At 46.8% G+C, this 26,163-nt stretch overlaps 1 protein-coding gene across 1 annotated transcript; it reads left to right on the top strand.

Moving 5' to 3' along the window:
• Positions 1-15,020: 15,020 nt before the first annotated feature.
• Positions 15,021-24,140, top strand: LOC106493497 (cytochrome P450 2J2-like). Its single transcript, XM_067300818.1, has 9 exons — positions 15,021-15,218; positions 17,240-17,402; positions 18,187-18,327; positions 20,123-20,283; positions 20,607-20,792; positions 21,375-21,516; positions 22,086-22,171; positions 22,915-23,095; positions 23,797-24,140. The coding sequence occupies exons 1-9, from the start codon at positions 15,021-15,023 to the stop codon at positions 24,138-24,140; spliced, it is 1,602 nt and encodes a 533-aa protein (XP_067156919.1).
• The last annotated feature ends 2,023 nt before the right edge of the window (positions 24,141-26,163 follow it).

The raw sequence follows: 26,163 nt of genomic DNA, 5'->3' as shown, positions 1-26,163 counted from the left end.
ATCCATCGGCAGAGGGAAAAGCGACACTTTCTCGCTGTAGTGCCCGGGACAATGAAGGCAAAGAAAGGACTCCAGTTATCCGGGGGGTCTTTCTGCGATGAGTCTGCGCAGACTGTCTGCTGGCTGTTCCCTGCGTCCATGCGCTCGGTCATTCCTTGTCCGTCCCTTCACCCCAGGTTGCTTGAATTTCCACAATTCTTTCTCTCTTTTTCTCCGGTCATTTGTCAAGCATTTTACACCATACGATTTGCTGAATCACCTAGGAAACCCATCTTAGTCTTTCAGCAGGCTTCGTAGCCCTCCAGGTGAGCGAAGAAATAGCTAACCTGTGCCAACCGAGGTGTTAACGCGTAGGTTCACATCCCGTAGAGTGGGTTTGTTTGGATCTGATTAGATTAGTTTGATGTAGTCAGGGGTATGAGCGGCTCCTAAAGCCGTGGGATCTGAGCCTTCTTCTGGGATTACCGGAGTCCTCTGTTTGCTACATCTTGCCCTTCTGGCAAATCAGGGTGCGTACCAAATATCTGCTAATACACAAACATATACTTTAAGAAATTCTTTCATTCCTTTCTCACCCTCCCTTAAATGGGATTTGGATACCATACACTAATCAAGACAAAGAGTTATTTAGCTTATTTGATCTTTCACCAAGGAGATGAGCTGATTGATAGGTGTATTTTTTTTTCTATAAGGAATTTTCTGTTAGCCTTTAGATATGCTGGAAAAGGAAAAGCATCTATTCCATAACTACAACCTTATCCGTGATCTAGCTCTGGGTCCTCTGAAAATTGTTCCAGCTTTCTGATACTTCTGTTGTGGAGAAAACATGCCATTATGGCCCATTATGTCTTATTTAAAGGACAGAAGCACCTATGGTATTACTCTCCTGACTTCTGTTTCCAATGAGTGACAAATATCTTACATAGAGAATATTGCTGATCACCAAGCACAGTGCAGAATCGTTGCTTGTTTCCTATTCTCTCACAGAGATGCACCGAAAATAGAAACAGCTGCATCTTTCAATTGAGTGAAATTTGAATAATGTCGCTGTACTTGAAATAAAATGGGAAAGCCGTGCAGAGGGAGGGTTTTGATCTGGCAGGTACAAAAGAGTTCACATTTCAGAATTCTGTGGCAGATGTAATTCTAGATTTCCTGTGACCCGAAGTTCAAAATATTTGAACCTGGGCTTCTAGTTTCTTATTATAAAGACAGGACATTAACACAAAGCATTACTTTAGACTGCTCAGTGAATGCTCTAATCAGCCGATGCTGGTGGTGGACAGATTTAGCAGACCAGTGATTGCCAGATGATTTCAATGAGATTTTAAACCAAGAAAGTTAAGAGGGCTGTTGTTCTTCCTTAACTTCTGTTACTTTCAATGATTTTACTGGTTCTAGTGGAATTTACTAAAATTGGAAGAATTTTTCAAAAGAGTAAAAGTTTTAAAGCACCTTCTCATTACCAGCTATTGAAGAAGATCTGTAGAAGATCTGATCTGGCTGTAGATCTACACAGAAATATAATAGAAGGTAGCCCCCAAATCTATCCCCCTCCATGATGTTGTCTCCGGTTGTACTTTTCTCTAAGGATAAATCTGGAGATGTTACTTAACATGGGCATTGAATCAGCTGAAGGTCTTAAACACATAGTAAAGCTGTTAATAGAAGGATACTTCTGAAACAGTCAAACCAGTAGTGATTCTTGCATGTGAAATGGATGAACTAACTTAGGCTTTGCAATAGCTAAATATCTTTAAAGATCTGGGTGCTGATGTAAGATGCACTGCCATGGCCATCACCCAACACGGGGCCATTACAGCATGGTGGGCTCGCTAGGAAACGTTAGAGGAAAGGGGAAATAAGGTTGTAGCTGTATTTCAGTGCCACGTCAGCATGAGTTTGTTCCTCCAGCTCTGCCCAGGACTATTCAAAACAGTTTGGAGGATGGTTCTTGCTTGGTTTGTTGTCGCTGCCAATTCAGGATTTTCCTTGGGATGGCACCTCCATTGCCCCTGTCCTCCTGTTCCTCGTGATTACTGTAGGTCCCCACGGCCTCCCGAAGGCCGTTCCTTTGTGATGGTTACATCCTTCACGTATCTGGGCTCATTTGTCATGTTCCCCAGTTTACTCATTGCACAGTGATGCATATTTACTGATTCTAACATATCCTCGTTAGTCATTCCCTCCAGGCCCATTAATCACTATAAATTCCCAAACGAGAGGCCGCAGTACATCGTTCCTTCCAACAGACAGCTGACACGTAGTAATTAGGCAGCTGAACATAAAAATAATGAGTCCGAGGCTCCCACAGATCTCCTTCCCTCTCTTGGCACCATGGGGCCAGCCCCTCGGCAGCTCCCGCAGCCCCACGCACGATGCTGCAGCCACCGCTCACGCTGCCGTCGTGGTGCGGGTCTGCGCGAGGCCGGCTGCAAGGGTGGCGTGGCTTTTCCATGACACAGACCTGCCAAGAAAGCAAGAAACCTAGAAACCTGCTTTCTAATCCATCCCCTCTCACTGCTTTCTGCCCCCGACATTGTCTCCTCCTCGCTTCTGCTTGGTTCGCGCTCACCTTTTTCCTTCCTGCTTTTCTCCCTGTTTTTCTTCCCATTCCTCTCCCCCCCCCCGCTCAAGCTGGGCAATATTTGGCTGAAGCAGATGCACTTGGTGCAGCCAGTCTGTTCTCCGCACATGCATTTACTCCTAGCCCTTGAAGAGGTACCCAAGCATTTAGCTTCATGACTTCTGGTGATATTTTTATATGCATCATATTAACCTAGACATTGTGTTACTTTACCTCCTTTCTCCCTTGTTTCCCTCTCACATGGAGACCAGCCCGGCTCCCGTTGTTCACCTCTACCTGCTACAGCAGCCCCAGCGCTGCAAATCCTTCTGCCAGGGTGCCCTGCCGGTTTGCTGCTCCTTCAGTAACTCAGAGCACATGTGAGGAAACGATGCAGCTTTGCACGCTGGATTTGCACATGGAAATAATTAGCAAAATTCAGGCATTGGCTTGACTGCCGTGCACCATGCAAAAATGTTCTGAGAGACCAAAAGGCTTTTTGCATCCAGCCTGATGCTCCTGTTCTCTTGTACTCTCTCTCTTTCTTTCTCCTCTGCTACAGCTATGGACCAGTTCTGCAGGGTTTGGGGGTCTTTTTGTTTTGTTTTTTTAACCAGAAGGCTTTGAGGTGATCACTTTTGCTGGCCCCCGAAATCCACTGGAAACTGAGTACCTACGTTTAAGGACACAGCACCATACAACACAAATTCTGTCATGTCCAGTGTCACTAGCCAAACTTGAGTTAATGAGAGGTAGGAAGAAGCCTCCCTTGTAGCTCCTTTTTTCTCATGTTTCCTTCTGAAGCAACGTATCTTGGCCACATTTGGCTTAAATAGACCCTTGATCTGCTTTGTTTATGGTAATTTCTTTATTCCTGTGAGAGAGATAAGGAAGCCAGCACTGCACTGACATTGTTATGGGACTGCAGATGGGCAGATGGCTTGAAAAAATGATTGCAAGATTTCACTTGCACTCTGGGCCTGTCTTTCACATTTGGGTGCAAAGACCAAGTTTGTCTTCTGTCACTGGGAGCCTAATTTAGATTCCCTGAAACTTGAAATCAGTTTGAAGACAAATCCCCAAGGTCGGTGACTCCACAGATTTGGAGGTTAAGGATTTGAGGTTAAGAACTGACAACTAGGATGTAGAGGCAAGATTATGGAAATGAGGATCTGGCGCAAATTCTCTCTTGTTCTCCCCTTGCAACCCGCTAATGACATTAGCGCCCGTCTTTGACAGTCCTTCTTCGAAGTGGAACTTACATGCTGAAGACGCTTTTATGAGTCCCAGAGACACATGCTCTAAAACCTGTGGGCATATCTGCTAAGACCCAGATATGGGACAGAGTCCTCAAAAGCCCTGCGTCGACTTAAAAGAAATGACCTGAAATAAGCAACAAAGCCAAACCCATTTGATGGGTAGGTCCCCGCCAGGGCATCCGCTGCCCAGCGCCGCTGCTGTAAACCAGAGGCTGCTTTTCCTCCTGTGCTCTTGCTGGGCTATTGACTGCGCTAAGTTAAAAATTCAGTCTTCACCTCTCCCCAATGAGCTGGAGCCCATCTACTATCCCTTCTTGCAGCCGCAATACTGAGATTCAAAGGGAGTAAAGCCAAGATCGTCAAACAATACCTTTTAACACTGCCTGCCCAACTTGAACCACCCATCTCCTGAGTCCTTGGGGTAGTTAGCATTTTGTGTTACACATTTTTGTTGTTGTTAGTGCAAGTCACTGCTCTGAGGTCGCTGAACTCATTTACCCCAGGGAGAGCTTCTGAAATCCTGCTCGCTGCTGAGAATTTTTGCTCTAAGTCTCTCACCCATCTTCATCCAGGAATACTGTGCGACGCGCAGGCTGGATTTCATTTCTTCAGGGGAGCAATTCAGTGACCAAACCCAAGACCCTCATCCTCCTGCAAGGTCATGGCTCGTCTCATGGGTCCCAGCTTGGCTGCCGAGGGTGAGGTTTCTTCCTGCTTTTTGGGGAAGTTGATGTAGCACCGGAGATTTCCTCCTTCTCTTTCCCTTGATCTTCACTGTGGTAACTAAAAGGACAGCTGATCAAGGACAGCTGGATAGGAATTTTTTAAAGGAGATGCTTTTAGCTTCTCTTGAAGTTGATGGACTGAGCCACAGGACTTACTCCTCCTCCCGTTTTTGTCTGTAGGACTTCTGAACCTGGCGAGATCAGATTCATTCCTTTCCTGTGGTTTGATTACAGAAATCAGGGGGAGCTTGCTGTTTTTCTTTTCAATGGCTATTGAAAAGCTGAAAGGTATTTTTTAACTGTGAAGTGAATAAGATACAGCCTCTAAGTACAGCAAAGAACCCATGTGGATATATAAGCATAGATAAATAATGCATATGATGAGGGTGTTTGAAAAACATGTTATTAACCTGCCTAAAAGAACTGCCATTGTATTGATCTCAGATATACAAATTTATGGCCTTGTTATGAATTTTCTGATGCCTCAGCTCTGTAGCATTGAAACATTCATTCAAAGTAGCTATAGCTTTACAAATAGATTTTTTTTTCAGAAATAGAGTTTTTCCATCTGTTTGTTCCATTTTCCCATCTGTTCCTCCAGTCTCATAGTCTTGTTCAACCTGTTTATGAAGATTGCCTTTAAGTGGATATATATATATATTTTTTTTTCCATTCCAGGACAATAGTTTCTTATACAGTGGTTTGATTTGTTCTTAAATTGCCTCTCTGAACCACTCTGGGTGCTTTTTCCACTGACCCATTTACCTTGCCAATACACACTTTCATCCATCAATGTGACTGTGGGCTTCGAGGCCACAAGGAGTCGGTGCTGGATGCACGGCAATTGCTGCAGTCTCCCGTCCCCCTTGCATTTTCCTGGCTCAGTTAAATAACTTTGCAGCAGGGGTAGACTGTGACATGGGGCCAGAGCCACGTGAGAAACCCAGCGTGAGGCGCCAGAGCTAGCACCTGGTGGATGCCATCGTGCTGCATCCACCTGGGTGCTACAAAGGCGAGCGACACAAGAACATTTCCATTTTTTTGACTGCTCTTTTTTTGACTGTCAAGGGGATGAGTTGATTTAAGCTGATCAAGGGACTTCTTGCTGCAACAGAAGAGGACCCACCGTTATGGAAAGGAGCATGTCAGTGGGACAGCTAATGGTGTCCGGGACGCCAGCTGTGGCACCGTGTGCCCACCGGAGCTGGACAAGGTGGTACTTCTGGTCGTGGGTCTGGGGTGGTTGCATCCATGGCATGCAGTGAGGCTCCTCGCATTAGTTTCTTGCTTCATTGGCTCCATGAAGCAGCAGGATTCAGGTACCTGCCGGATAACCCCCTTCAGCCGGGCTATTGCTGTCTGCCACTATCGATGCTCTCACACCACACTGCCTTTTGGCCACCAGTTTGGGGGGGGGGGGCAGTTCTGGAAATGCACTAGCCTTAGTACAGCCCAGGTGTTGCTCAGTGACCAGATACTTTTAAAAAAAAGAGCTACCAGGCAATTTGGAAACCGAGGAAGTGTGTGACAGGCAGCAGATAAATTCAGAACGAAGAATAAATTGCCACCAAATAAATTGCCTCAGTAGAAACCCTCACTGGCGATGGCCTCATACCACCTCCCAAGATTTCCCTTTACTGAAGAATATGCAGCTTCCAAGTAGTTACTAGACAAAGATTTAGGTACCTGTGGCAATCCCAGCCCATGTTTAATCAATCTGGAAAAAAATCTCAGGAATCACTAACCGGTATTTTATTACAGCTAGACGAGAAGCCGGACTGGATTCATCTCTCTATAATTGTCTTAATTGTCTGAGAGACATAAGTAAGTGCTCTTCTAAGAACTGTATCTTTTCTCCTACAAAGACAGCACAAATTTGCGTTTCTCCAGGTCCCCCCAAAAATGATCTTTGATTTGTCAAAATAATCCTTTATGTAGAGGAATTGAGAGTTTGGAAGATATCCAAAAATGTGTTAATCTACACTTTTTACATTTCTCTTTTTATGTAAGGGAGGAGGGGAACTAATAATAAGCTTGTAAATCATGTGGTTAAGTTTAAAGAGAAAAGCCTTGGGAAAGTTTTCCGACCTTCTGCAAGACGTTTTGTTTTTATTCCATCTCCACAAGACTTTTGCCTTCTACCATTTGCCAGTAGGAGGAAGATTAGAAAAATTCTACCGGTCCATCATCACAAGTGACAATTGTGAAGTACTTTTATTGTTATCCCTTTTCTTCTGGTAGAAGGAGGTCAGACCCTCCATTTAGCAAAAGAAAAGACATCTTCTCTTTTGTTCCAGATGCACTAAGCAAGACAGCTATTTGCAATTTTTTTTTCTTTATATTCAACATGAAGTTAAACACATGCATTCCTGGACCATTGAAGATGGCTGTGCTCCATCATTCAGGTAAAAGGGCTCGCAGAAAGTCTCTGCTGCGAAGGACAGACCAGTTCCTGGACATCCTGCAGGAGGACTTCCCCAGAGGCACTCAGGGCAAGCACAGCCCATCCCACCTAAAGGCAACATCTGTTTTTGAAGGTTTATACTTCTAGCCCGGGTAGCCCACTGCCAGAGCCCATGGGCACTCCATGCGGTTGCAGCGGCAGGGTGGCATATCGCCCATGGCCTGTGTTTCGCAGCAGCCCTTCCTCTTGGGCTTGTTGGTGGTTTTATTTCAGGGTGGCCAGCTGGCCTCTTGGAGCTAAGCAGGAACAAGCCCTGGATTTACCTCCAAGGGCAAATGTTTGGGCCACCAGCTCTTGGACAGGCACAAAAGGCCAGTCCTGCACATTTGACGGCAAGCTCAGGGCTTTACCTTCCAGCGCAGCGTAGTTTGATAAAAGGTTTCCTCCATTACCATCCTGTGCTGGTTCAGATCTCTTTGCAGAAAACAAGGACTCTGTATTTCACTGCTAAATCTCCCCATATAAGCATTTATTTTAATTAAATAAAAGCCTGCTGAATAAGAAAGTTTCTCCCTTTGGGTAATGATGCATTCACCCTTGCTCATGGTATGTGATATTCCATTAGTTGACTGACTTTTTTACTTTTTACAGTTCAGCTTCCATACGAAGCTGCTTGTGTGTGGTGCCAATGCTGCTGGTGATGAATTTCTTTCAGAGTTGACTTGAGCAATGTCTTCCTAAAGTAATCACTATCTATCTCCCCAGCCTTTAGCTGAGTACATAGTCCACCAGACCTTTCACCAAGCATCCATCAGCAATGAGTTCAAGCTAAGCAAGACACTGCCCTGTTCCAGAGCCTAAGCACATCAAATGCCTATGTTGTAACTAATTACTTCTATTGGCTGGTTGCTTTTTAATTTGTCCATTTTATAGGTAAACAGATTTATCTTAGGAAGGCAAAGGTAATAATGAAGCTATTTATTATTCATTCCTTCCTTCAGAGCCTGAAAGGCTGAGCACTGGAATAGAGAAGGTTTAGCCTTACAAAGAAGTCACCTGATTTTCATACCCATGCAGAATGAGCATCCCAGATAGCCAGGAAAGAGCAGGAAAGCCTGAAAAAACTGTGTAACCTCTTAGCAGGACTCCTCATAAAATGATGACATTAATGATTTGGTCTCCCATGTCCATTTTCTCATGAATCTCTGCATTTTAGAATGGAACAATTTCTAATTGGCAAATCCCTGGGGGAGCCCTGTTTGCAGTGCAAGGGGACCACCATCCAGAGCCCATATTCAGACATTTCAAGAACATCAGCATTTCATTATGTTCAACTCATCCTCATGTTCCCAGGAGCAAATCTGAGCACCTGCATCTCGTAGACATTGCACTGACTGCCTGGCAATTCCAGATAATGGCAATATTTTTGTATGGTTTGTACTGCAAAAACACTTAGAGCTGTATCACAGCACACGACCCATGGCCAAGGAGATCATAAAAGCAGTGCCTGACCCAAAGAACTTGCAGCCGGGAAGCAGCAGAAGGGTGGATGAAGGCATAAAAGGAGACAGAGAAACGCTGTGGACTGGTACAATAAGCTGTGCCTGGGCGTTCATATTCCTGGTGGAGGCCAGATCCTGCCCACAGCTCCCCTCCTGCAGAACTGGAGCTATGCCCCGACACTGAGACAGCAAAGATGTGGCCACAAAGTGGGTCAGACGCTTGTCAGCGCGTTGCCACTACAGTGTGGCACCGGTCCTACCTACTTCTCTACAGGATTCGGTCTCCAGCATGTCTTGTGCCAGATCCCAAGGACATTCAGCTTGGTTTGTTTTTCAAGCAAGGAAACAGACCCTGCAAATCTCTCTCGGGCTGACAAAATGAGGAAAGGGAAGAAATTCACCAAATTAAAGTTCTGGGCCAGAGATGTCATACATGTGTGCCTAAAGGCAAGGCCCTTGGTCCGTGGGCTGAGAGCATGTTCGGAGCCACGACCCCACTGGAGGTGGTCTTGCACTCGTTCTTGTCCTGCTGTCTGCGGGAGCACTCCCAGCAGCTCAGCACTTTAAAAAAAAAGAAGTGATTTTAGCAGTTTTGATGCACATATAAAAGCAGAACTCTTTTTAAAAAAAAAAAAAAAATCTGGGCCCTGAAAATAAAAAGCAAAGGCCAGGGATATTCAGAAGTGGCTGCAGCTGCCCTCAGTTTATCATGGCCAGCCTTGGAGATCTGAATAGGCTCGAGTACCATGAAGTGCTCAGTAGGGCCTGCACATAACAGCCCTTCAGAGGGTGAAACCTTGGGTCCCCCATTCCTGGAGTTTCTTCTTTTGGAAGGACCCTTCTCCCTGTCTTTCCGTCCCTGCAGAAAGCTGCTGTCGGTGGAAACGTTGCCATCACCAGATATTCCTTTGGGAACGAGGCATCTGCTTGCCCTCAGTATAACGGTGGTGCGGGAGCGGGAGGAAGACCTCTACCTGCTGCCCCGCAGATGAGACGGGTCCAAAGCGCCGGGTGCCAGCTTTGTCGGGTGGGTTTTGGTTTGCCTCCCGGGCTAGGGTTGCAGCTGGCTGGCCTGCTCGCCTTCCCTCCCGTGGAGTCGTGCTTCGACGAGAACATGCCTTCTCCCGCTGATTCCTGCTTGCCATATTGATTGCAGCAGGGTATAATGGAGACAAGTCAGGCAGAAAGCCAGCCACCCTTGGGAATGATTAAAGAGCACGCAGAAAAGGCTAGAAGTGAAGAAAAACAGGCTGACACTCAGGACCCAGTGGATTTGGAGTGAATTGTGCCCCTTTCTCCACCTCGTCCCGGCCCCATGCCCAGGACAGCGCAACAGCACCTCTTTTTCAGCACAGCGCTGCCCAAAAAAGCGGCATCCGATCGACCCCCGTGTAAAGGGGAACAAAATCCCCAGAACGTGTACAATATCCCTATTGTGCATGGATTTGCAGACTGATTATTCAGAGCGTAGCCAAGGAAAGGTAAGGCTATGACCCATTGTTTTCGTGCGATCAATTGAATACTGTCATTTGCATTTAAAACACTCCGAATTCGCACTGTCAATATGCCAAACAGCTGCTCTGGCTTTTCAGCATTCCATGGTGACAATCACACTATCGTACATCATTGGCACCAGGATTTGCAATACTCTCAGTGTCAAAATTTTGTTTCTTTTTTTTTTTTAAATCCCCCCCAAAATACCCAAACCTGTGAAAAATCCGCTTTTAAAATGATTGCATTTGATGCTGCTAACCAGGCCTTCACAGATGCCAGCATATCAAAATTCATCTCTTTTCTTCCTCTCCTACAATTAAAAGGTAGTTAAGAAAGAGGCTGTTCCTGATAGATCCACCTTCTGTTTTCTCCTTTGTATGCGTATTATTCATTAGCAGTCTAATAAGAGTTTCAAAATGCTCTGTGCCTCTGCCAGCAGGGCATATGTATGTAGACATGTGCTTGTGACAGATAAGTACATAAACAGCATATTGGCACCAGAAAGACATCTGTGCCTAGAAAAACGCTTGTGATATGTACATAAATGACATTTTAGCTCTAGTCAAGTCCTTGTGGCTTTGAGAGGAATATGTGACTGTACTCTTCTCTGTGAATACTGAAAAGGTGCATCTTCGGAAGGAGAGCATTTTAGAGGTTTACTGAGAGTCGGAGGAAGAGCGCCGGTGTACGGCATTGCCACGCTGCCGCTTGCAAACAGCCTGAGCTACGGCCCCGGGTTCGGCCAGGTTGTGGCTGGCAGCAGCGGAAAGCGAGCGCAGGACGGGAGTCGCATGGACCCCGGGGATCGCGAGTGGCTGCCACGGACAGTGCGGCAAGGGCTGGCACCCTGAAATCTGCCGGTTCAATACGTCCTCATGGGGCCTGTCTTGCAGAACAGGTCATTGCATGAGGTGGTGGAGGCCAGTGAAGTCCCTGGCTGTGAGGAGAATAAAGACTTGGCCCGAGGACTGAAAATCACAAGGAAACTCAGGGTCTGCTGCTCCTCTGCCCATGGTTTGGGGGCACAGGGAGTGCTCTCAGCAGTGCTTTTTGCTACCTTCCTTTATTATCTGGTTGACCAGTTTGAACAAAATCCCTTCACTGCAACTGTCTTCAACATCAGAAAAAGAAATTTTTGTCTGTTAAAGAAGGGCACCGGGTCACAACTTCTGGGATCTTTTCTGGATTGCACCACTGGCCACCTTGTAGATGTACACACACCATTTGGCTTAGGCACACAGTGCATCAGTTTACCCATTTGTGATCACAATTGTCTCTTTTATGGCTTTAATTAATGCTGGAAACTCAGTAATGGCCAGGGGTTAATAGGTGAGAGGTCTACAAGATTCCCAGAAAAACCTGGAGAACATTTGCAGCTACTTTTAGGTAGGAGAGAGAGAAGATGCGAAATGGGAGGCACGTTAGTGTTCCCCACAAATGCACAGGAGTAAATATGGCATCTCCTCCCTGGTGCCAGGGCTCACAGCCAGCATCCCAGAGGTATCTGAGCCCTGCGCTCCCATGGGTGCACTTACGTGCCGGTGAAGTCGTCCCAAGGGAAGCCGAATGGACTTCACTCAGCATAAACGTTACGTTCAAATGTGTCTTGTCCGAGCTTGCTCTGGGAGGTATGACTTCCCCAGGACTCTGCCAATTCCTCATTTTCTGCAATTGAAAAATCGCCCATAGATATCCGTTGCTTCAATAAACCAAACCCTCAAGGGAAGTGAGTATCCAGAGCTGCCATTGCCTCCGAGGCCTTTAGGACCTGGACTGGATGGCAAAGTGGCCGCTGCAGGTGAAAGCCCCTTGGGACATGGCCTTACGATGAAGATCAGCGTGGTAATAGACCGAAGTCCATTGCTGTTTGGCAGCTTGTCAATGATGAAAGTGGTATTGCTCTTTTGTGCCTGATATAAGGAAGAAAAAAGAAGCAAAATACTCCTTGATGTAAATCAGGGTGGCTCCATTGAATAACTGACGTATGTCAATTTATGTCACCTAAGTAGCCGGCTCCCCAGGTATGTGGAAAGCTAACACCCGTAGTATCGTCATAGCCTTGCAGACTGCGAGGTGAATCACAGTGGTGGATGAGCTGTTACTTGACTGAAAAAAGTGTTCGGGGGGAAAAATTGTCTCCAGTCATTCTCATTTTGCATGTGATTTTTCCTACATATGTTTCTAATCATTAAGAAATTCTGTAGCTTAAATAATGCTCTGAAAGTACGGTAACTGTTGGACTACATTCTGGTGTAACCTTATTGAATTTCACTTCTCTGGAAAAAATAATGGGATACTATATCTTGAAAAACAAATGGTAATTACATTTTTAACAGAATGTTTCTCTTTGTGTTTCAAAACCTTCTGCACACAGTTAGACATTTAGCCAGGGAAGAAGGTACAAAGCATATGGGCCAATTTCTGTCTGTTGGCTGTTCAAGATGCCTTAATATTCAAGCAATGATGTGTGTGTGTCCATGCAATATGGCATACTGTATCTACCATGGTATCCAAGAACTCAGGTAAGGTGCTCAAAAAGTCATGTACCAGGGTCAGAAGAGGTGCTCTAGGAGGAAGAGGGGAAGGTGGGTTTACATCCCTACAAGATGTGTGGAGGTACCATCCTTACCTCGTGCTTGTTCACATTTTGGCTGCCTAGACTGCAGAAGAAACGATGTTCGTGTGTTCAGGCTGCTGGCTGGAGACATGGGTTCAACTTCCAGGTCCACTACAGATTTCCAGCATGGGGTCTCCCTGCCTGAATTCCTCAACTGCAATATGAGAACCACAACACCTCCTTATGTCCCTGCTAGGTCTTGAGCATACATCCATTAAACACTGGACACTGCTCCAATACAACAGAGCAGGATGTTGCAGCTTGGATCCTGCAGAGACTGCAAATCAGGAAATGTCCAACACTTTTTCCTAGTCCATGCATCACAGCGATGTGACTTTCTGAGCACACTGTGGATTTGCACATCACTATGTGCCGAGAACTGATTTGGTTAAAACCTGGGGCCCAGAAATAGCACCATCATAATGTGGTTTCGTAACAGGCTGCTGCTGTTGTTCACTGAGGTTAGGAGACCCCTGGTAATAGTGGAATGCTCCTCCCCAATTTTTAGTAAATCTGGCATGTTAAGGCCTTTGTGAAGAGATAGGTGTGGACATGTGAAGCTTCAAGGCAAAGTAATAGGCATGAGGTTTCTGACTGACAAGACACATGTGAATACATGCAAAATGTGCTCCTACAGCTAAAAATAACATTTCTCCTGTCAACCACGATGCATCCACCCCCACAACACCACCCAGAAGAACACATTAACACCTTGGCTTTGCACGTAGCCCAATTCACAGCAGCCACAAGTGGTACAGTGATCTGCACTCTGTGTGCATACTGACAAATCATATGGCATCGTGAAGAACAGAGGAGTGAAACTGGGCTAGCAGAAGTTGACGCCTTATCATCACAGTCCCTTTGAGCATGCTGTAGGCTGACACCTCCACCAACCGAGTCATCTCCCCGATGCCAGGATTAAGAGCACAAGCCCACTATCCTGGTTTAGCCTCTGGCAAGCAAGGATCGGCTCGTCCCGCGGGGAAGTATGGGGTAGCGGCATCAACACAAACAAGTTCAGGAACGCCACAGATGCACCTGCATGGGGACAAGCAAAGCAAACCCAACCACCGCTACTCATAGCTGTGATACGGGCATGGGCAACATTTATGTTGATAGACCAGTTTGTGCATAGTAGGATCCAGAAACATGTAAATAATGTTTCAAAACAAAAGGTGTTGGGTTCCAGATGGGCCTTACCCTTAAAAACATCCTACGATAACTGAGGTGCAGTTCTGTAATACAGCCTGTATGTACTTCTACTACCACTACAGTCACCAAGGTAATGAAAGACCTGAATGGTAAAGCTTCTGAAAGAGAGAAAAGACTAGAGAAATACCAACATTTTTGGCAAAAGATTATTTTCCATGAAAAAATTGCTTTCTTTTTCTAAAAAATGAAAGCTTTCTGAAAAATGCTCAAAACAATAAAATTTTATCGTCTTGTGAAATTTTCACCAAGATGTCTAGGAAAATCATTTTTAAAGTAATTATTGACAGTTTTGCCTCAATAGACACGTAGGTCACTTGCAAAGTACAGTTTTTCAAAGGAAAAAAAAAAAGGAGCTGGAAACAAGTTGTAGCTGAAATACTGGCATTAGGTGTGAGGTTGGTTCACGGACACAGAGGTTGGTCTGGCTGCAGTCTTCCCCTGGGACAGCATGAAGCTTTATTCAGAGGAGACTTTCAGAAAACCCGGGAGATTTAAATGCATAAGTTCCAAATCTCTCCTTTAGCTAGCAATCGCATGAACCTATGTTCTCACTCTCTAAAGTAAGCTCCTTTAACTCTCATTTAAGTGGCTGAACAGAGTCTTGGGCTCCGTTCTTCCAGTGCTTCCCCCTGTCTGAACTTCACCTGACTCCAGCAAAGCCTGGTGGCCTTCAGCGCACGTCGAAGGCATCCAGCCCTTTGCAGAAGCTGCTTAGCACTTAACAGGATCAGCCCTTTTGCGACTCATATGGTGTCCATCACCTCAGATGCCTTACAGTTTTTTAAATTATGCAACGACCACCATATGTAATTAGATAAGTAGGCTGCTTTCACCTAACCTCAAGTGTTTGTAATGCTTATAATCCCAATTAGGTATCTGTATAAAGGAGCTCCCCGTTAAAGGCAGAAGGGAGACATATCCTCCCACAAGAAAATTGAGGGACTTGACAGAAGGGTAAAGCTATAGCTTTGCAAGATTGCTTTTGTTTGGCCAAATATTTGAGCCATTGGGGTTGTTTCTTGAGGTCCCACTGTTTAAACTGAGTTGTTCTGCAGGTCTTCTGGCAATAGCTGTATGTGAGAAAGTAGCTTGCCCATAGCAAGTCCTGCCCCCTGTAAGCGATCGGCATCTTAGCTTGCTTTCTCTCCAGTCCTTTCTTACTCCTGTTTCAGCAAGTTTAACACCAGCATCAAGTATAAGATCCCTTTCTGGGATGAAAAACTGAGAGTTCATCAGCCAAGATGCAGATTCCATTTTGGCCCATTTTAATTTCTCTGCTGGAAAAGTTGAATGCTCAGATTCTTCTGGTCATGTTTCTTTTGATTATTGACCTTTTGAAAAAGAGACGTCCCAGGAATTTCCCTCCAGGGCTACAGCTTTTTCCTCTTGTGGGAACTTTTGTGGATTTTAAGCAGCTCCTCCACCTTGCACTGCAGAAGGTAAGAGCTCCATGGATGTTTATCCTACCGCTAATATTTTATCTCTAAGTGAATTCTGTCACTAAGCCTGAGAAGCAGAGGCAACCTCTGAAGAACTAGCTATATAAGAAACCTTTAAAGTAGACAGCAGTTCTTGGTTTTACCCTTCCTGCCACCTCCTCTTCCACAGGAGCAGATAGGTCCAATGGGAAAGAAACCCCTAACAGAGGAAGAAGTCCTACACATTCCTCCTCATTCTTCCCATCCAAGCATGGGAGCTCTTTCTGCCTGAGCCCAGAAGAGGTTTGGAGGAGCTGGGCCAGGCTGGAGGAGGGATGGCAAGTGTTCTTTGATGAATGAAGTGTTTCAACTATGCAAAGCACCTCTGAAAATTTCACTGTCCTTCTCTATGCTCAGAGGCCAACAATTTGTCCTATTACATGTGAAAGAAGAACTAAGGCCCAAAGTTAAATATCCCTGTGGTGGCTTCTGTGTCACAGAAAGAAGCGGTGACAGGTCTAGAAAGATTTCCAGAGCCCTGACTCCCCCAAAGGCAATGATGGCATGATAAATTATACATATTGAGTATCTGTGCTGACAAGTGGGAAATAAGGTTCTGACTTACTGGTTGCAAATATACTTTTTGGTGACTGAACTTTTATCTCTTGCTTCTCGCATCCAGCCTGGGTTTTCACAGGACACTAGCATGTGTGTCTCCCAAGGGAACCTCTGGGGAGGGCTGAGACAGCCACCTGCCCACAAAGCTTTAGCCATCAAAGTGATAATTATGCTCGTGATATAAAGGTGCTCTACAACATACGACACCAGGTTGGCTGCATTGAGGAAAAATCATACACAGCTCTCTCATTCAGGCAGCTGTTCAAGAGGCATTGCCAGAGCTCTCAGGCTCCAAAACGGCCTCCTTTTCCCCAGTAACTGGCCCACCCAGGCAAGAAAAACTATCCTGTGAGATCTGCTGCCCCAGAAAGGGAGCATGGTCAGAGTTGAAGACTCTCAAAATACAGATACTGTGTGCACATGTTTCTATGTGCTACAGAAGACCTAGACTTTGGGGGAAGCAACTACGTAATTGCAGAATCCCAGGGACTGAGTCTTAGGCTTCCAGGCATTACACCACGAAAGTGATATTGATATGGGCATATGGAGAGAATTAGGATGTGTCCTCAGGATATTTTGTTAGTTATATAATTAATAGCACTCATTCACACAGCGACTGAGCCACTCATTTGGCCCCAAGCTGGTTTCATGAGTCACCACCAAAATTCAGGGTGACCGTGTGTGGCCGCTCACATATAGTGAAGAAAGCACAGGCTGAGCTACTTGGCAAAGTGGAGCCAGACATAGGACATGATCGCCTTCTTCTCATAGATATCAGAGAATTAAATACTGAAGAGGAGAGACCAATGCTAGCAATGTCCATGCAAGGAAAATGAGTATAAACTGGCCATGAATGCATTCAGGCTTAAAATTAGCAAAAAGTCTAACGATCAGTGGTTGAACCACTTTCTGACTGGGGCAGCTGGATCAAGAAATGGCACTGCTTTTGATGCAAAATTAATGAAAAGGGATTATTTGTTGTGCTTTGCCCTCAGCAGCAAGAGCCTGGACTTGGTGACCCAGGTGGTGCCCTTCTGTGAAGAAGAGGGGAAGAGCAGGTTAATGTATTTGTCATGCTGTCCAGCAGGTACAAGGCAAAAAGTCATGCCCTTGTGACCAGGGAAACTGAGAACACAACCAGCTGGTGAAAGCCAGGTCATACCTGCTACTGAACATAACCAGCCACCTCTCCCACACTGCAGCTTGCTATTGTTTTTATGCCATTTCCAGCCTCCATAGACTCATAGAACAGTTCAGGTTGGATGGGACCTGTGGAGGTCTCTAGCTCAACGCCTTGCTCCAAGGACTAAATTCAAAGCTAAATCAAATTGCTCAAGGTCTTGTCCAGGGGAGTTTCGAAAATCTCCCTCTTCTCGCTCTCAGCCTGATGCAGAGCAAGGATCTCAGAGAAGCCTTTCTTTCAGTTCACTGCTCGGTACAGCAACATCTTCAGTGTGCAGTTTGGAAGTCTGACATTTGTGGTAGTCAATGGATACCAGATGGTGAGAGAAGCTCCTGTCCATCAGGCCAAAATATTTGCAGATCATCCAAATATTCTACTTCTCCAAGGAATTTTTAGAGGCTTTGGTAAGTAGAGCTATCAGCTTTTTGGTACAAATTCTTCAACTATTCACAATGCTAACAATTTGAATGAAAGAAATAGGCTGAATTCAGCAAAATGGTGCCAATAAGAGCTTTCATGGAGGTAGGCAAGAACCGAATTTGGCCTAATAACCTCACAGATGTATATTTTAATCTCTTTGGGAGCCCATTTATGAATAAGTCATATTTCAGTGCCCCAAAGCAGCCCTTTTCCTGCTCCTAACTGGGAACCGTGTTTCGGCAGGCGCTGGCCCAAAGGGATCTGGCACGGGGCCATGGGCCCGCGCTCACCCGGCGGGCCCCAGCACCATTCTGGCATCCAGCAATCTGTACTCAGGCATTTACTTTGATGAAAGATGAGAAAGAAATGCAAGGCACTTAGGGACTTGAAGAGTTTTGCCCATTGCTTTTAAGTCCTCCTTTACTTTTCTTTGCTCTGGCTGCGTACAGCTCCAAAGAATAGGAAATGGTGCTCCTGCTTGCAGCGCTGCCAACAGCGTGATAGTACTTATAGTATTTTGGCTTACACCTTTTTTTCCCACGCAAAGTGACAAAGTAGCAGATTAAAGCAAATCCATAAAGCTAGATCTTTAGCATAAGCCAATTACTGTTGAATTTTAATTCCCAGGCAAAGCTACAGTTTTAAAATATTTAAGGTTTTGTTTGCCCTTTTTTTTTTTTTTTTTTAAGGCCAGTGGCCATTTTTGAATCCTGCCACTCATACATGACATAGACAGAGGTTTTGTTTGCTGGTTTTTTCCACTTACAGGGCTCATATCATTGAATCAACATATATGGAGACAACAGAGAAAGTTTGCTTTATCAACGCTGAAAAGCATTGCTGTAAGGTTTGAGGAAAAAGTACACAAGGAGAGCTGGTATCTCGTCGAGATAGCAGAGGAAGAGAAAGGTAAGCCGTTAACGTACACCATCATGTCCTAAGCTTTCAGCTACCCTTTGGCCAAATGAACAAAGGGAAGGAAAACTCCTATTTCTATACAACTCCTAACATGCAAAGTATTTCTCCGGTAGCGCCAAATCTCCGTCTTGCAGTTCTAGACCGTGCCTTTTAGCACCTATTTTAGACCTCAGGCCTGCTTTAGGCCTTCCTTATCAATATGAAGCAAAATACATACTAGGTGTTTATTATAACTTGTGTGTTTATATGGCTAAGAAAGCCTTGGCTCTGCTCTGTGGAGTCATAAATGCAGCTCTCATGGCATCAAGCACTTGTGCTCAGAGGCTCAGTTAACCTCTGCTTGTCCTTGGTTTTGCAAAGTATTTTAAAACTTGTTTAGTCAGGGTTTCCTTTTGTGTCGTGCACAGATGAAGCATGTGCCTTGCTCTTTTATGGTCCAGCTTTTAAGAATTGCCAGAGGGATTTTAGTAAGAATAATTTGTATGTTGGTACATGGGTGATGTTGCACTTCAGCTTTAAATAGAAGCAGATGGGGTTTAGCTAATTCTATAGCGCTATATATAGTAAACAAGAAAGATCTAAATAGGAATTGTGAAATTATATACTGAACTTGCTCCATTTTAATAGCTGTTGCGCTGAACAGGCCAAATACCTCACGTTGCCAATTGATTATAGCCCTTTATAGTCCTAATCAATAAACTAATTAAGCTGCTGTTTTGGGCCTTTCTTCACATTCGTAATGACAGATAGTGATCATGTCCATCACTCTAATATGTGAGCACCATCCTAGTGTAATTACTTTCTTGCGGAGTGGAAAGATCAGCCGTGCTGAGCACAACGCCTTACATTGCAAAGGGATGTTCCTCACCGTACCGGCGGCAGCTCCCGGTTAGACTCGATTTCTGGCTATTGTTAGTCTTTCATATCATGGCAAGTAACTCTCAGGGCTGCCTCAGTAGCTGGAAGACTCCAGGGTGCCCTGGAGGACGGCGACCCGGCTGCTGGTCGATGGCTCTCCCAAGGGAAAAGACGTGGCGGACGTCACACCACGCTTGGCTCGGTTGAACGGAGCCCAGGCATCAGCACGGCGCAAGGACCCGTGCGGAGGAAGGCTGAGCAAAGCCAAGTGTGACCGGCGTGACTCATGTCTACGTGCCGTACTAGCTAATGCTGGACTTTGCAGGCAGCCGCGGACTCGCAGTCTTCACCCTCTCCCCCCCCCGCCCTGTTGTGCAGGCGTGCCTGAAAATCCCCTGCGATGGCATTTTGGGAATGCAGTCAGCCTCGAGCCTGCTCTCCCGGGCTCAGCTCGACTGGCGCCCTCCCAAAACCGTGCCGAGGGGCACAGAGCTGGCAGCCACCCTGCGGCGCCCTGCGGGCGTTCGCTCGGGAAAACGCTTCCAGTCCTGCTTTGGCGCCTCTGCGCCCACGACCTCGGCTGGGAGCTGGGAAAGGGAGGCCGTCGAGAAAGCACCGCGACGGGCAGCAGGCAACCCTCAGCAGGGTTTGAGAGCCAGACTAAGCCAGGATTCACCGGCCTTCTTGCACCCGCACCCACCTTCCTCGTCCTCGTTTTGCAGAGGGGGAAACTGAGGTCCCCGGGGAGGGGCGATGCCGGAGGTGGTGGCAGGTTATAGCAGCCCGGGCAGCCCGGGACTGGGGTGCCAATCCTCATCTGCACAAGGGGTGAAAACTGGCAACCTGGTAGGGAGTGTTTTTTGACCGAGATTGAACAAGAGGAAAAAAAAGAAAAAAAGCTCTGTGTCTCTCATTTTGTTTCCTCCAGGACAACCGTTTGACCCTCATTATAAAATTAACAGCGCTGTCTCAACTATTATCTGTTCCGTAACTTTTGGGAACCGCTTCGACTACTGTGATAACCATTTCCAGGACCTGCTGCAGTCGCTGGCGGAAACACTGCTCCTCACAGCAAGTTTTTGGGGCCACGTAAAGCCCGTCTGATTATTTTCGAACTTCACTTGCACATTAAGTGCTTGGAAATCCGCGTTTCTAAGGCAAGGAGGAACGTTTCTAAGGCACGGAGGCAATCTGGCTTTTCCCTGCAGAAAAAAGAGTCATATTAGAAGGGAAATGACCATGGGTATTGTTTTACATGTTTTTATTCATAAAATCCATCCAGCAAGCAAGCAAGTTAAAATAACTCTACTAGTGGAGCTAGTTGAGCTAATAAATTGTACTGTCTGAACTGTAGCACCCTGCTTTTTTAACCTAAGAAATATGATTTTGCTCTATGTTTGATGTCTTTACAGCTGTATAACGCCTTCCCCTTGGTAATGAGATGGCTACCGGGACCCTTTAGGAAAATCTTTAGGCACTGGGAGAAACTGAAAAATTTCGTGAAAAGAGTGATTGCAAAACACAAGGAGGACCTGAATCAGTCTGAATCGGGAGATGACATTGATTGCCGTCTGAGGGAGATAAATCGAAAAGGTAAGGTGCGAATGGGGACCAGCTACCCAGAACCAAAGGAATGAGTAGATGAGACTCAGAGCTGTTTCGTTAGGGACACTCGCGCCTGCCCGTGCTTACGAAACTTCAGCGTTACCTTCCCCTCGCTACCTCTTTCACCTCAAACCTTCTGGCAACAGCAGGAGTTTGATCGCTTTGAAAACACACAGATTTCTTTCTCATTTGGAAGTATTTATGCTTTGTCTTCTTCTGCTGCGCTGCGTAGGAGGACGCTCAGGAAACGTGTTTACGGATCTATGGGAACTCGCAGGCCTGTTTCCTACTGTGAAATTTAACATTTAAAAATGCTACCTGCTTCTGAAAGTCCCTATACAGCAAAGAGAGTGGGTTTCCAAGGAGCCTGCAGGGTTTGGGGCAAATCATATAATCCAATGAATGTAAGTAAGGGGTCGAAGCTTTCAACTCCAGCGATCAGGAATAAAAACTAGCAGCGGGACTTGAGTTATGCAAAGACGGTTTGGGATTGGGTCTTTGAAAGCACATCCCTCCCAAGTAAGTTCCATGAGCTCCATACGTCCCATAATTTCCATTCCCCTCTTCTTCCCAAGTGGAAGGGTGACACCAGCTCTTATTTCCACGAGGAAAACCTGCTGTGCTCCACCCTGGACCTCTTCCTGACCGGGACCGAGACGACCGCCACCGCCATCCGCTGGGCCCTGCTCTACATGGCCATGTACCGCCACGTCCAAGGTGGGAGCACCAGCGGGGAACCGCCTCAGCTGGCTTTGCTGGGCGCAAACCAGCCAGCACTGGGAAGGCCAAAACTAGCCCGTACTGGGCTTGTGGTGCATGCAGTGTAAACCGCGTAGAAGATGATAAGCACTAAAAATAGCATTTTGCCACCCACATCATCTGAGCTGGACGCCCATATTCACTAGAAGCAGTGGACAAAATACCTCTGGAGCCGGTGGAAATCTTCCCCGAACACAGGGAGCCGTGAATCCGGGCTCGTTTTCTGTCCCTGAGCAACAACAGCCGAAATAGCAGCCTTTTTACCTGTAGGAAACAGCATAGCGAAAACGGGGAAAATTTCTTTCACTGAGCTGTGAGAGCAAAAATCCCGTGGGCTGTGTGGTCTTTGCACTTCCCAGGCACTGCGGCCCAAGGGGAGGGACCGTTGGGTAGTAAATGCAGAGATAACTGAAACTCAGACAACTATTTTAACACGAAAAATCTAGAAGAGAAACCGGCCCCTCCGCTTGCCTCCCCTGGCCCCGCGTGAGCCAGGCTGATCATGTCCCAGCCTCTAAAGTCCTCAGACTTTGACCTGGAAGGGAACCAACCAGCAGGATCTTACCCGGATATTCCAATGACATGGAAAATAGGAGCCATCCAGACGGACACCGTAAAGGTGTTATGGATCTCACCTCTTTATGCAGGAGATCTTACGGCAGAGCCATGGCGTTGGTCTTATTTTTCAGTTTCATAAAGTTTGCTTCTCAAACTTTATGCGAGATCCTCTCCACGCGTTATGGGAATAGAGGTGCAGGAAACACAGGGAAGCATACAAAAGAGATTTGTTAGGTCCACAGAGTATCAAGAATCATCTAAGATAAAAGTAGCGCTTGGTAAAAGCTAAGGAATGGATATTGATGCATATGTACTGCTCTGGCATTAGGAAAGCAAATTTCAAAAGTTGGATGCATTTAGTCTCCTCCACGAACATGAGTGGTTGCTTCATGGAAAATAAAACGCAAAACCTTTGGGCATTTTGCTCCACATTGCTCTGAATATTTTTCTTTTTCTGATGGAGGATGTGGGCTTTAACCAGATATTGTGCGGTTTTAAATAAACAACACAATAAAGAGGGTCCGCTGGGAGTTATTTGGTTAAGTTGCTTCAAATTCCTATGGGAACACAAGTTTCCTGATTTAAAATTGGCTTATATTAGCATGGCCAGTGACGCTGGCACAATGTACAGACAGACGCTAAGTGATAGAAAGTAGAGGCACATTAAAGTTAACGTTCACACTGGTTTTCACCTTCATTTGATAACATTGGTTAGGAATAACATTTTAGTCTTAAACAGCGTATTTTGCTTCATGTGTAGACCAGAGCTAATAATAAACTAGTCTGACAACGTATCAGCTCTTCTTCTCGCAGTCTCCCGTTCTCCCCCACCTTTCGCAGGGCACCACACTGATGACCAGCCTGACTTCAGTCATGTTTGACAAAAATGTGTGGGAGACTCCGGACACCTTTAATCCTGAACATTTCCTGGAAAAGGGCCAGTACAGGAAGCGGGAGGCTTTCCTGCCTTTCTCTGCAGGTAGAAATGGAGGGGGAAATGGGTTTTTTGCCTATGCAATGCCTTTTTTTTTAAGAACCCCTGTATCAGAGCAGGGGGTACCGCTCCTTGTCCAGCTTTCTGTCTCTGACAGCAGTTTCCATCAGTGAAAAAACCCTACAACAGTTGATACCGACTGCACTGAGCTATACCACAGGGGGAGGGAATTAATTTGTTAGTGCAGGATGAAAAATAAGGCTTTTTCTCTTGCATTAGCTGCTGAAATGGGCTTTTTCTGACTCCTTTTGCCTCTTCGACTCCACGAGCAGCCACGGCAGTTTGCTTCGCAGTAAAGTTCTGGGGAAGGTTTCTGCAGAATGTGTGGGTGAACATTGCCACCTAACCTTGCGAAGGAGAAAAGCTCCGGCGAGCTCGGCACTCGGCGTGCGTGAGGGAGAGGAGCCCGCCGCGGTGGGGACGGCGGGGATGGTGAGGTCCTCTGTGCCAGGCAGCTCAGACGCGGTGGCATCCCACGCTGGGGCTGGCCCAGCCACGGTGGCTCTGTGGCACCAGCAAACCCCCCAGCTCCTTACACACCAAAAGAAGTATCGTGCACTGAACTAAGGCTTTTGCTCAATTTTTTTAAGGGAAATCCCCATGTCTGTAAACTTGTGATAGGACCAGCTTGGGTTTGCGGTCACATAAGCCCATCACTGACCAGCTGCTTTCGCCTTTCCTGCCAGGCAAGCGGGCTTGTCCCAGTGAGCAGCTCGCCAGAACAGAGCTGTTCATCTTCTTCACAGCCCTCCTTCAGAAATTCACCTTCCAGGCCCTGGCCCACACAGCGCTGACCTTGGAGTTCACGCTCAGCCTCACGCACTGCCCCAAGTCCTTCCAGATCTGGGCGCTGCTGAGTGAGGCAAGGGGCTGCCCTGGCTTCCTGGCGCTTCATCCCTTTGCAATGGGAAGAAGATCCCTTTCCCCCACCAGCCCGTTACATTTTTGGATGAGATGGTGGTTGCCGGATGCTCAAGGTCCAGCAGCTCACTGGACAAGCTGGACTGGGATGTGCACGCCCTGGGATTGAGCCTCCGTGCTGATTTGAACGTCCAGGAGGACATGGCAAGCAGCCAACGCCAACCTTGACACCTCAGGTCTGCTATGGCACGAGGTCCCCATGCTCCCACATTGTGTGGAGACACCATATCTCAGCCAAGATCCTTGCAACGGCAGCATCCCGTTTTTCATCATCTCATGCATATACAGAAATTTTGATGAGGAAGCTATAGGGTGGTAGAAGCAGCCTCTACCATAGGCCATGCTGAGCAGGAGCAAACACGCTTCCAGGCGGGTCTTGAAGGGCTATGAAAATTTAATATGACACTTGTCTGAGGAGGAAAGGTTTCTCCAAAATGGTTTGTGCTGATAAAAAACACAGTGGCAAAGTGGCAAAAAGTCATATTGGAGGTGCTTGGCCATGGTTTAGCCACAGCCAAGGAGAGCGACAGGCAGGAGGGAGCCAGGAGAGCCGGCAGCAGCCGAAGGACGAACAAAACGGTGCTTCGCGCTGGGAGGTCACCAGCTTTCCCTTTGCCTTCTGCCCCGGCAAAGACTCGTGCTTGCTGCTACACCGGGTTTTGCTCCGGTCAGGTCACACCGTGCTCCACCATTCCCGCGACGGCCCAGGGACGGCCCAAAAACACTGTGAGAAGCTACTCCTGCCCATGCGGGGGGTCGCTGTGAAGGGCGTCAAACCTTAGCCCAGCAAACAAATTAGGTATACAATCTGTGCAGAATTTTCCCATTTATGTAACCTAACATTAAAGCTAAGAAAGGGCCTCCTACGCTGTCTCCTCTGTGCTTTTGTTTGCAATATAAACACAGCAAAGATTTTTTCCCCCCCCTCTTTTTTTTTTTTTTATTTCTAGCCTTTCATAGGTGACTTTTTTATATGCAGGCACATGTCAGATGATACTCGATAGCTAGCGAGCAAATCAAGTCGCGTCTCATCGCCGCTGGCTTTGCGCCCCCGTCGCAGGCAGCAGCGGCGCTCGCGGCTGCCGGGAGCGCGGCCGTGCAATTGCGGATTTGTGCCACACGGGAGTGTCCTCTGCACAGCGCATCCCCGCGCCCGCCCGCCCGGGGTTTGCGAATGAGCCGTGCCTTCCGCTGATCGCTTTAATCCCCTTTCACTTTTAACTGGTGGTTTGCAGTTACAGACTCTCTCTTTTTTTTCCTGGAAACGGGAAAACGGAAAAGATCTGTGGATTTTTTTCCCCCTCTGAAGTTTTCAAAGCCGTTCAGGACGGGACGCCGGTGTCCCCCCGCCCGCAGCGCTCCGTCCACCTGCGCTTTGGAGTAGCTCTGACCTCTGATACGTGTGTACAACTTGTGTTATTTGCTTGGGCTTAGCAAACAAGCTTTCACCTGTTTGCTTTTGCCATTTTAAACTTGCTGTTAACTTGCTTTTTAAACTTGCTTTTAAACTTGCGGTTTTAAACTTGCAGCAACTCCTTCGGTGCATGCGCATGGCCAGACATGCGCATTGGGGGCGGTGAAAGACGACACACGGCAGCAGAGCCGGACGGTCACCCGCTGCCGTCACCCCCAGGAGAGCAGCCGCCAGCCTGCGAGCGGGGCGAGCTGGGGAGGACGTGGGCACGCAGGCGCTGCGCTAGCTCTGGGCACCGCGTCTTGGAGCGGCCACTGCCGGGAAGCAGGAGCGAGGAGGATTTCAGACCTGCTCTGGAAAGCTCTTTTCTCTCCTCTTGGCAAGTGTGCTGCAAAGCAGGGTTTGCTGGGTTTTGTAAGGCAGTGGTGGCAGGTGGGAGGAGTAAGGAGGAGCTGCAAGTGTTTTGCTGTATATATTTTTTTAATTAGATAAGAAGAAACGTGTGAGTTTAATCAACTAGGGGGAGAAAAAATCAAGCATTAAAAATCAAACTGGCTTTTAATTTTAAAATCGGCCTGGCAGGAGGCTGAGCGCCGCACCAAGGCTAGACAGCAGGTCAGCATAAGCCGCTTGGCGCTGCTTGCGTGCGTGCAGCCGTCTCCCCCGCGCACTTTGCCCGTCTCCCTTCGCAGATAAGGGTGCACAGCTGTTTCCGGGT

The sequence above is a fragment of the Apteryx mantelli genome, chromosome 8 (assembly GCF_036417845.1).
Source record: "Apteryx mantelli isolate bAptMan1 chromosome 8, bAptMan1.hap1, whole genome shotgun sequence".
Lineage (NCBI taxonomy): Eukaryota > Metazoa > Chordata > Aves > Apterygiformes > Apterygidae > Apteryx > Apteryx mantelli.
Note: the sequence above shows the minus strand (reverse complement) of the source record. Positions and strands in the feature narration are given on the sequence as shown.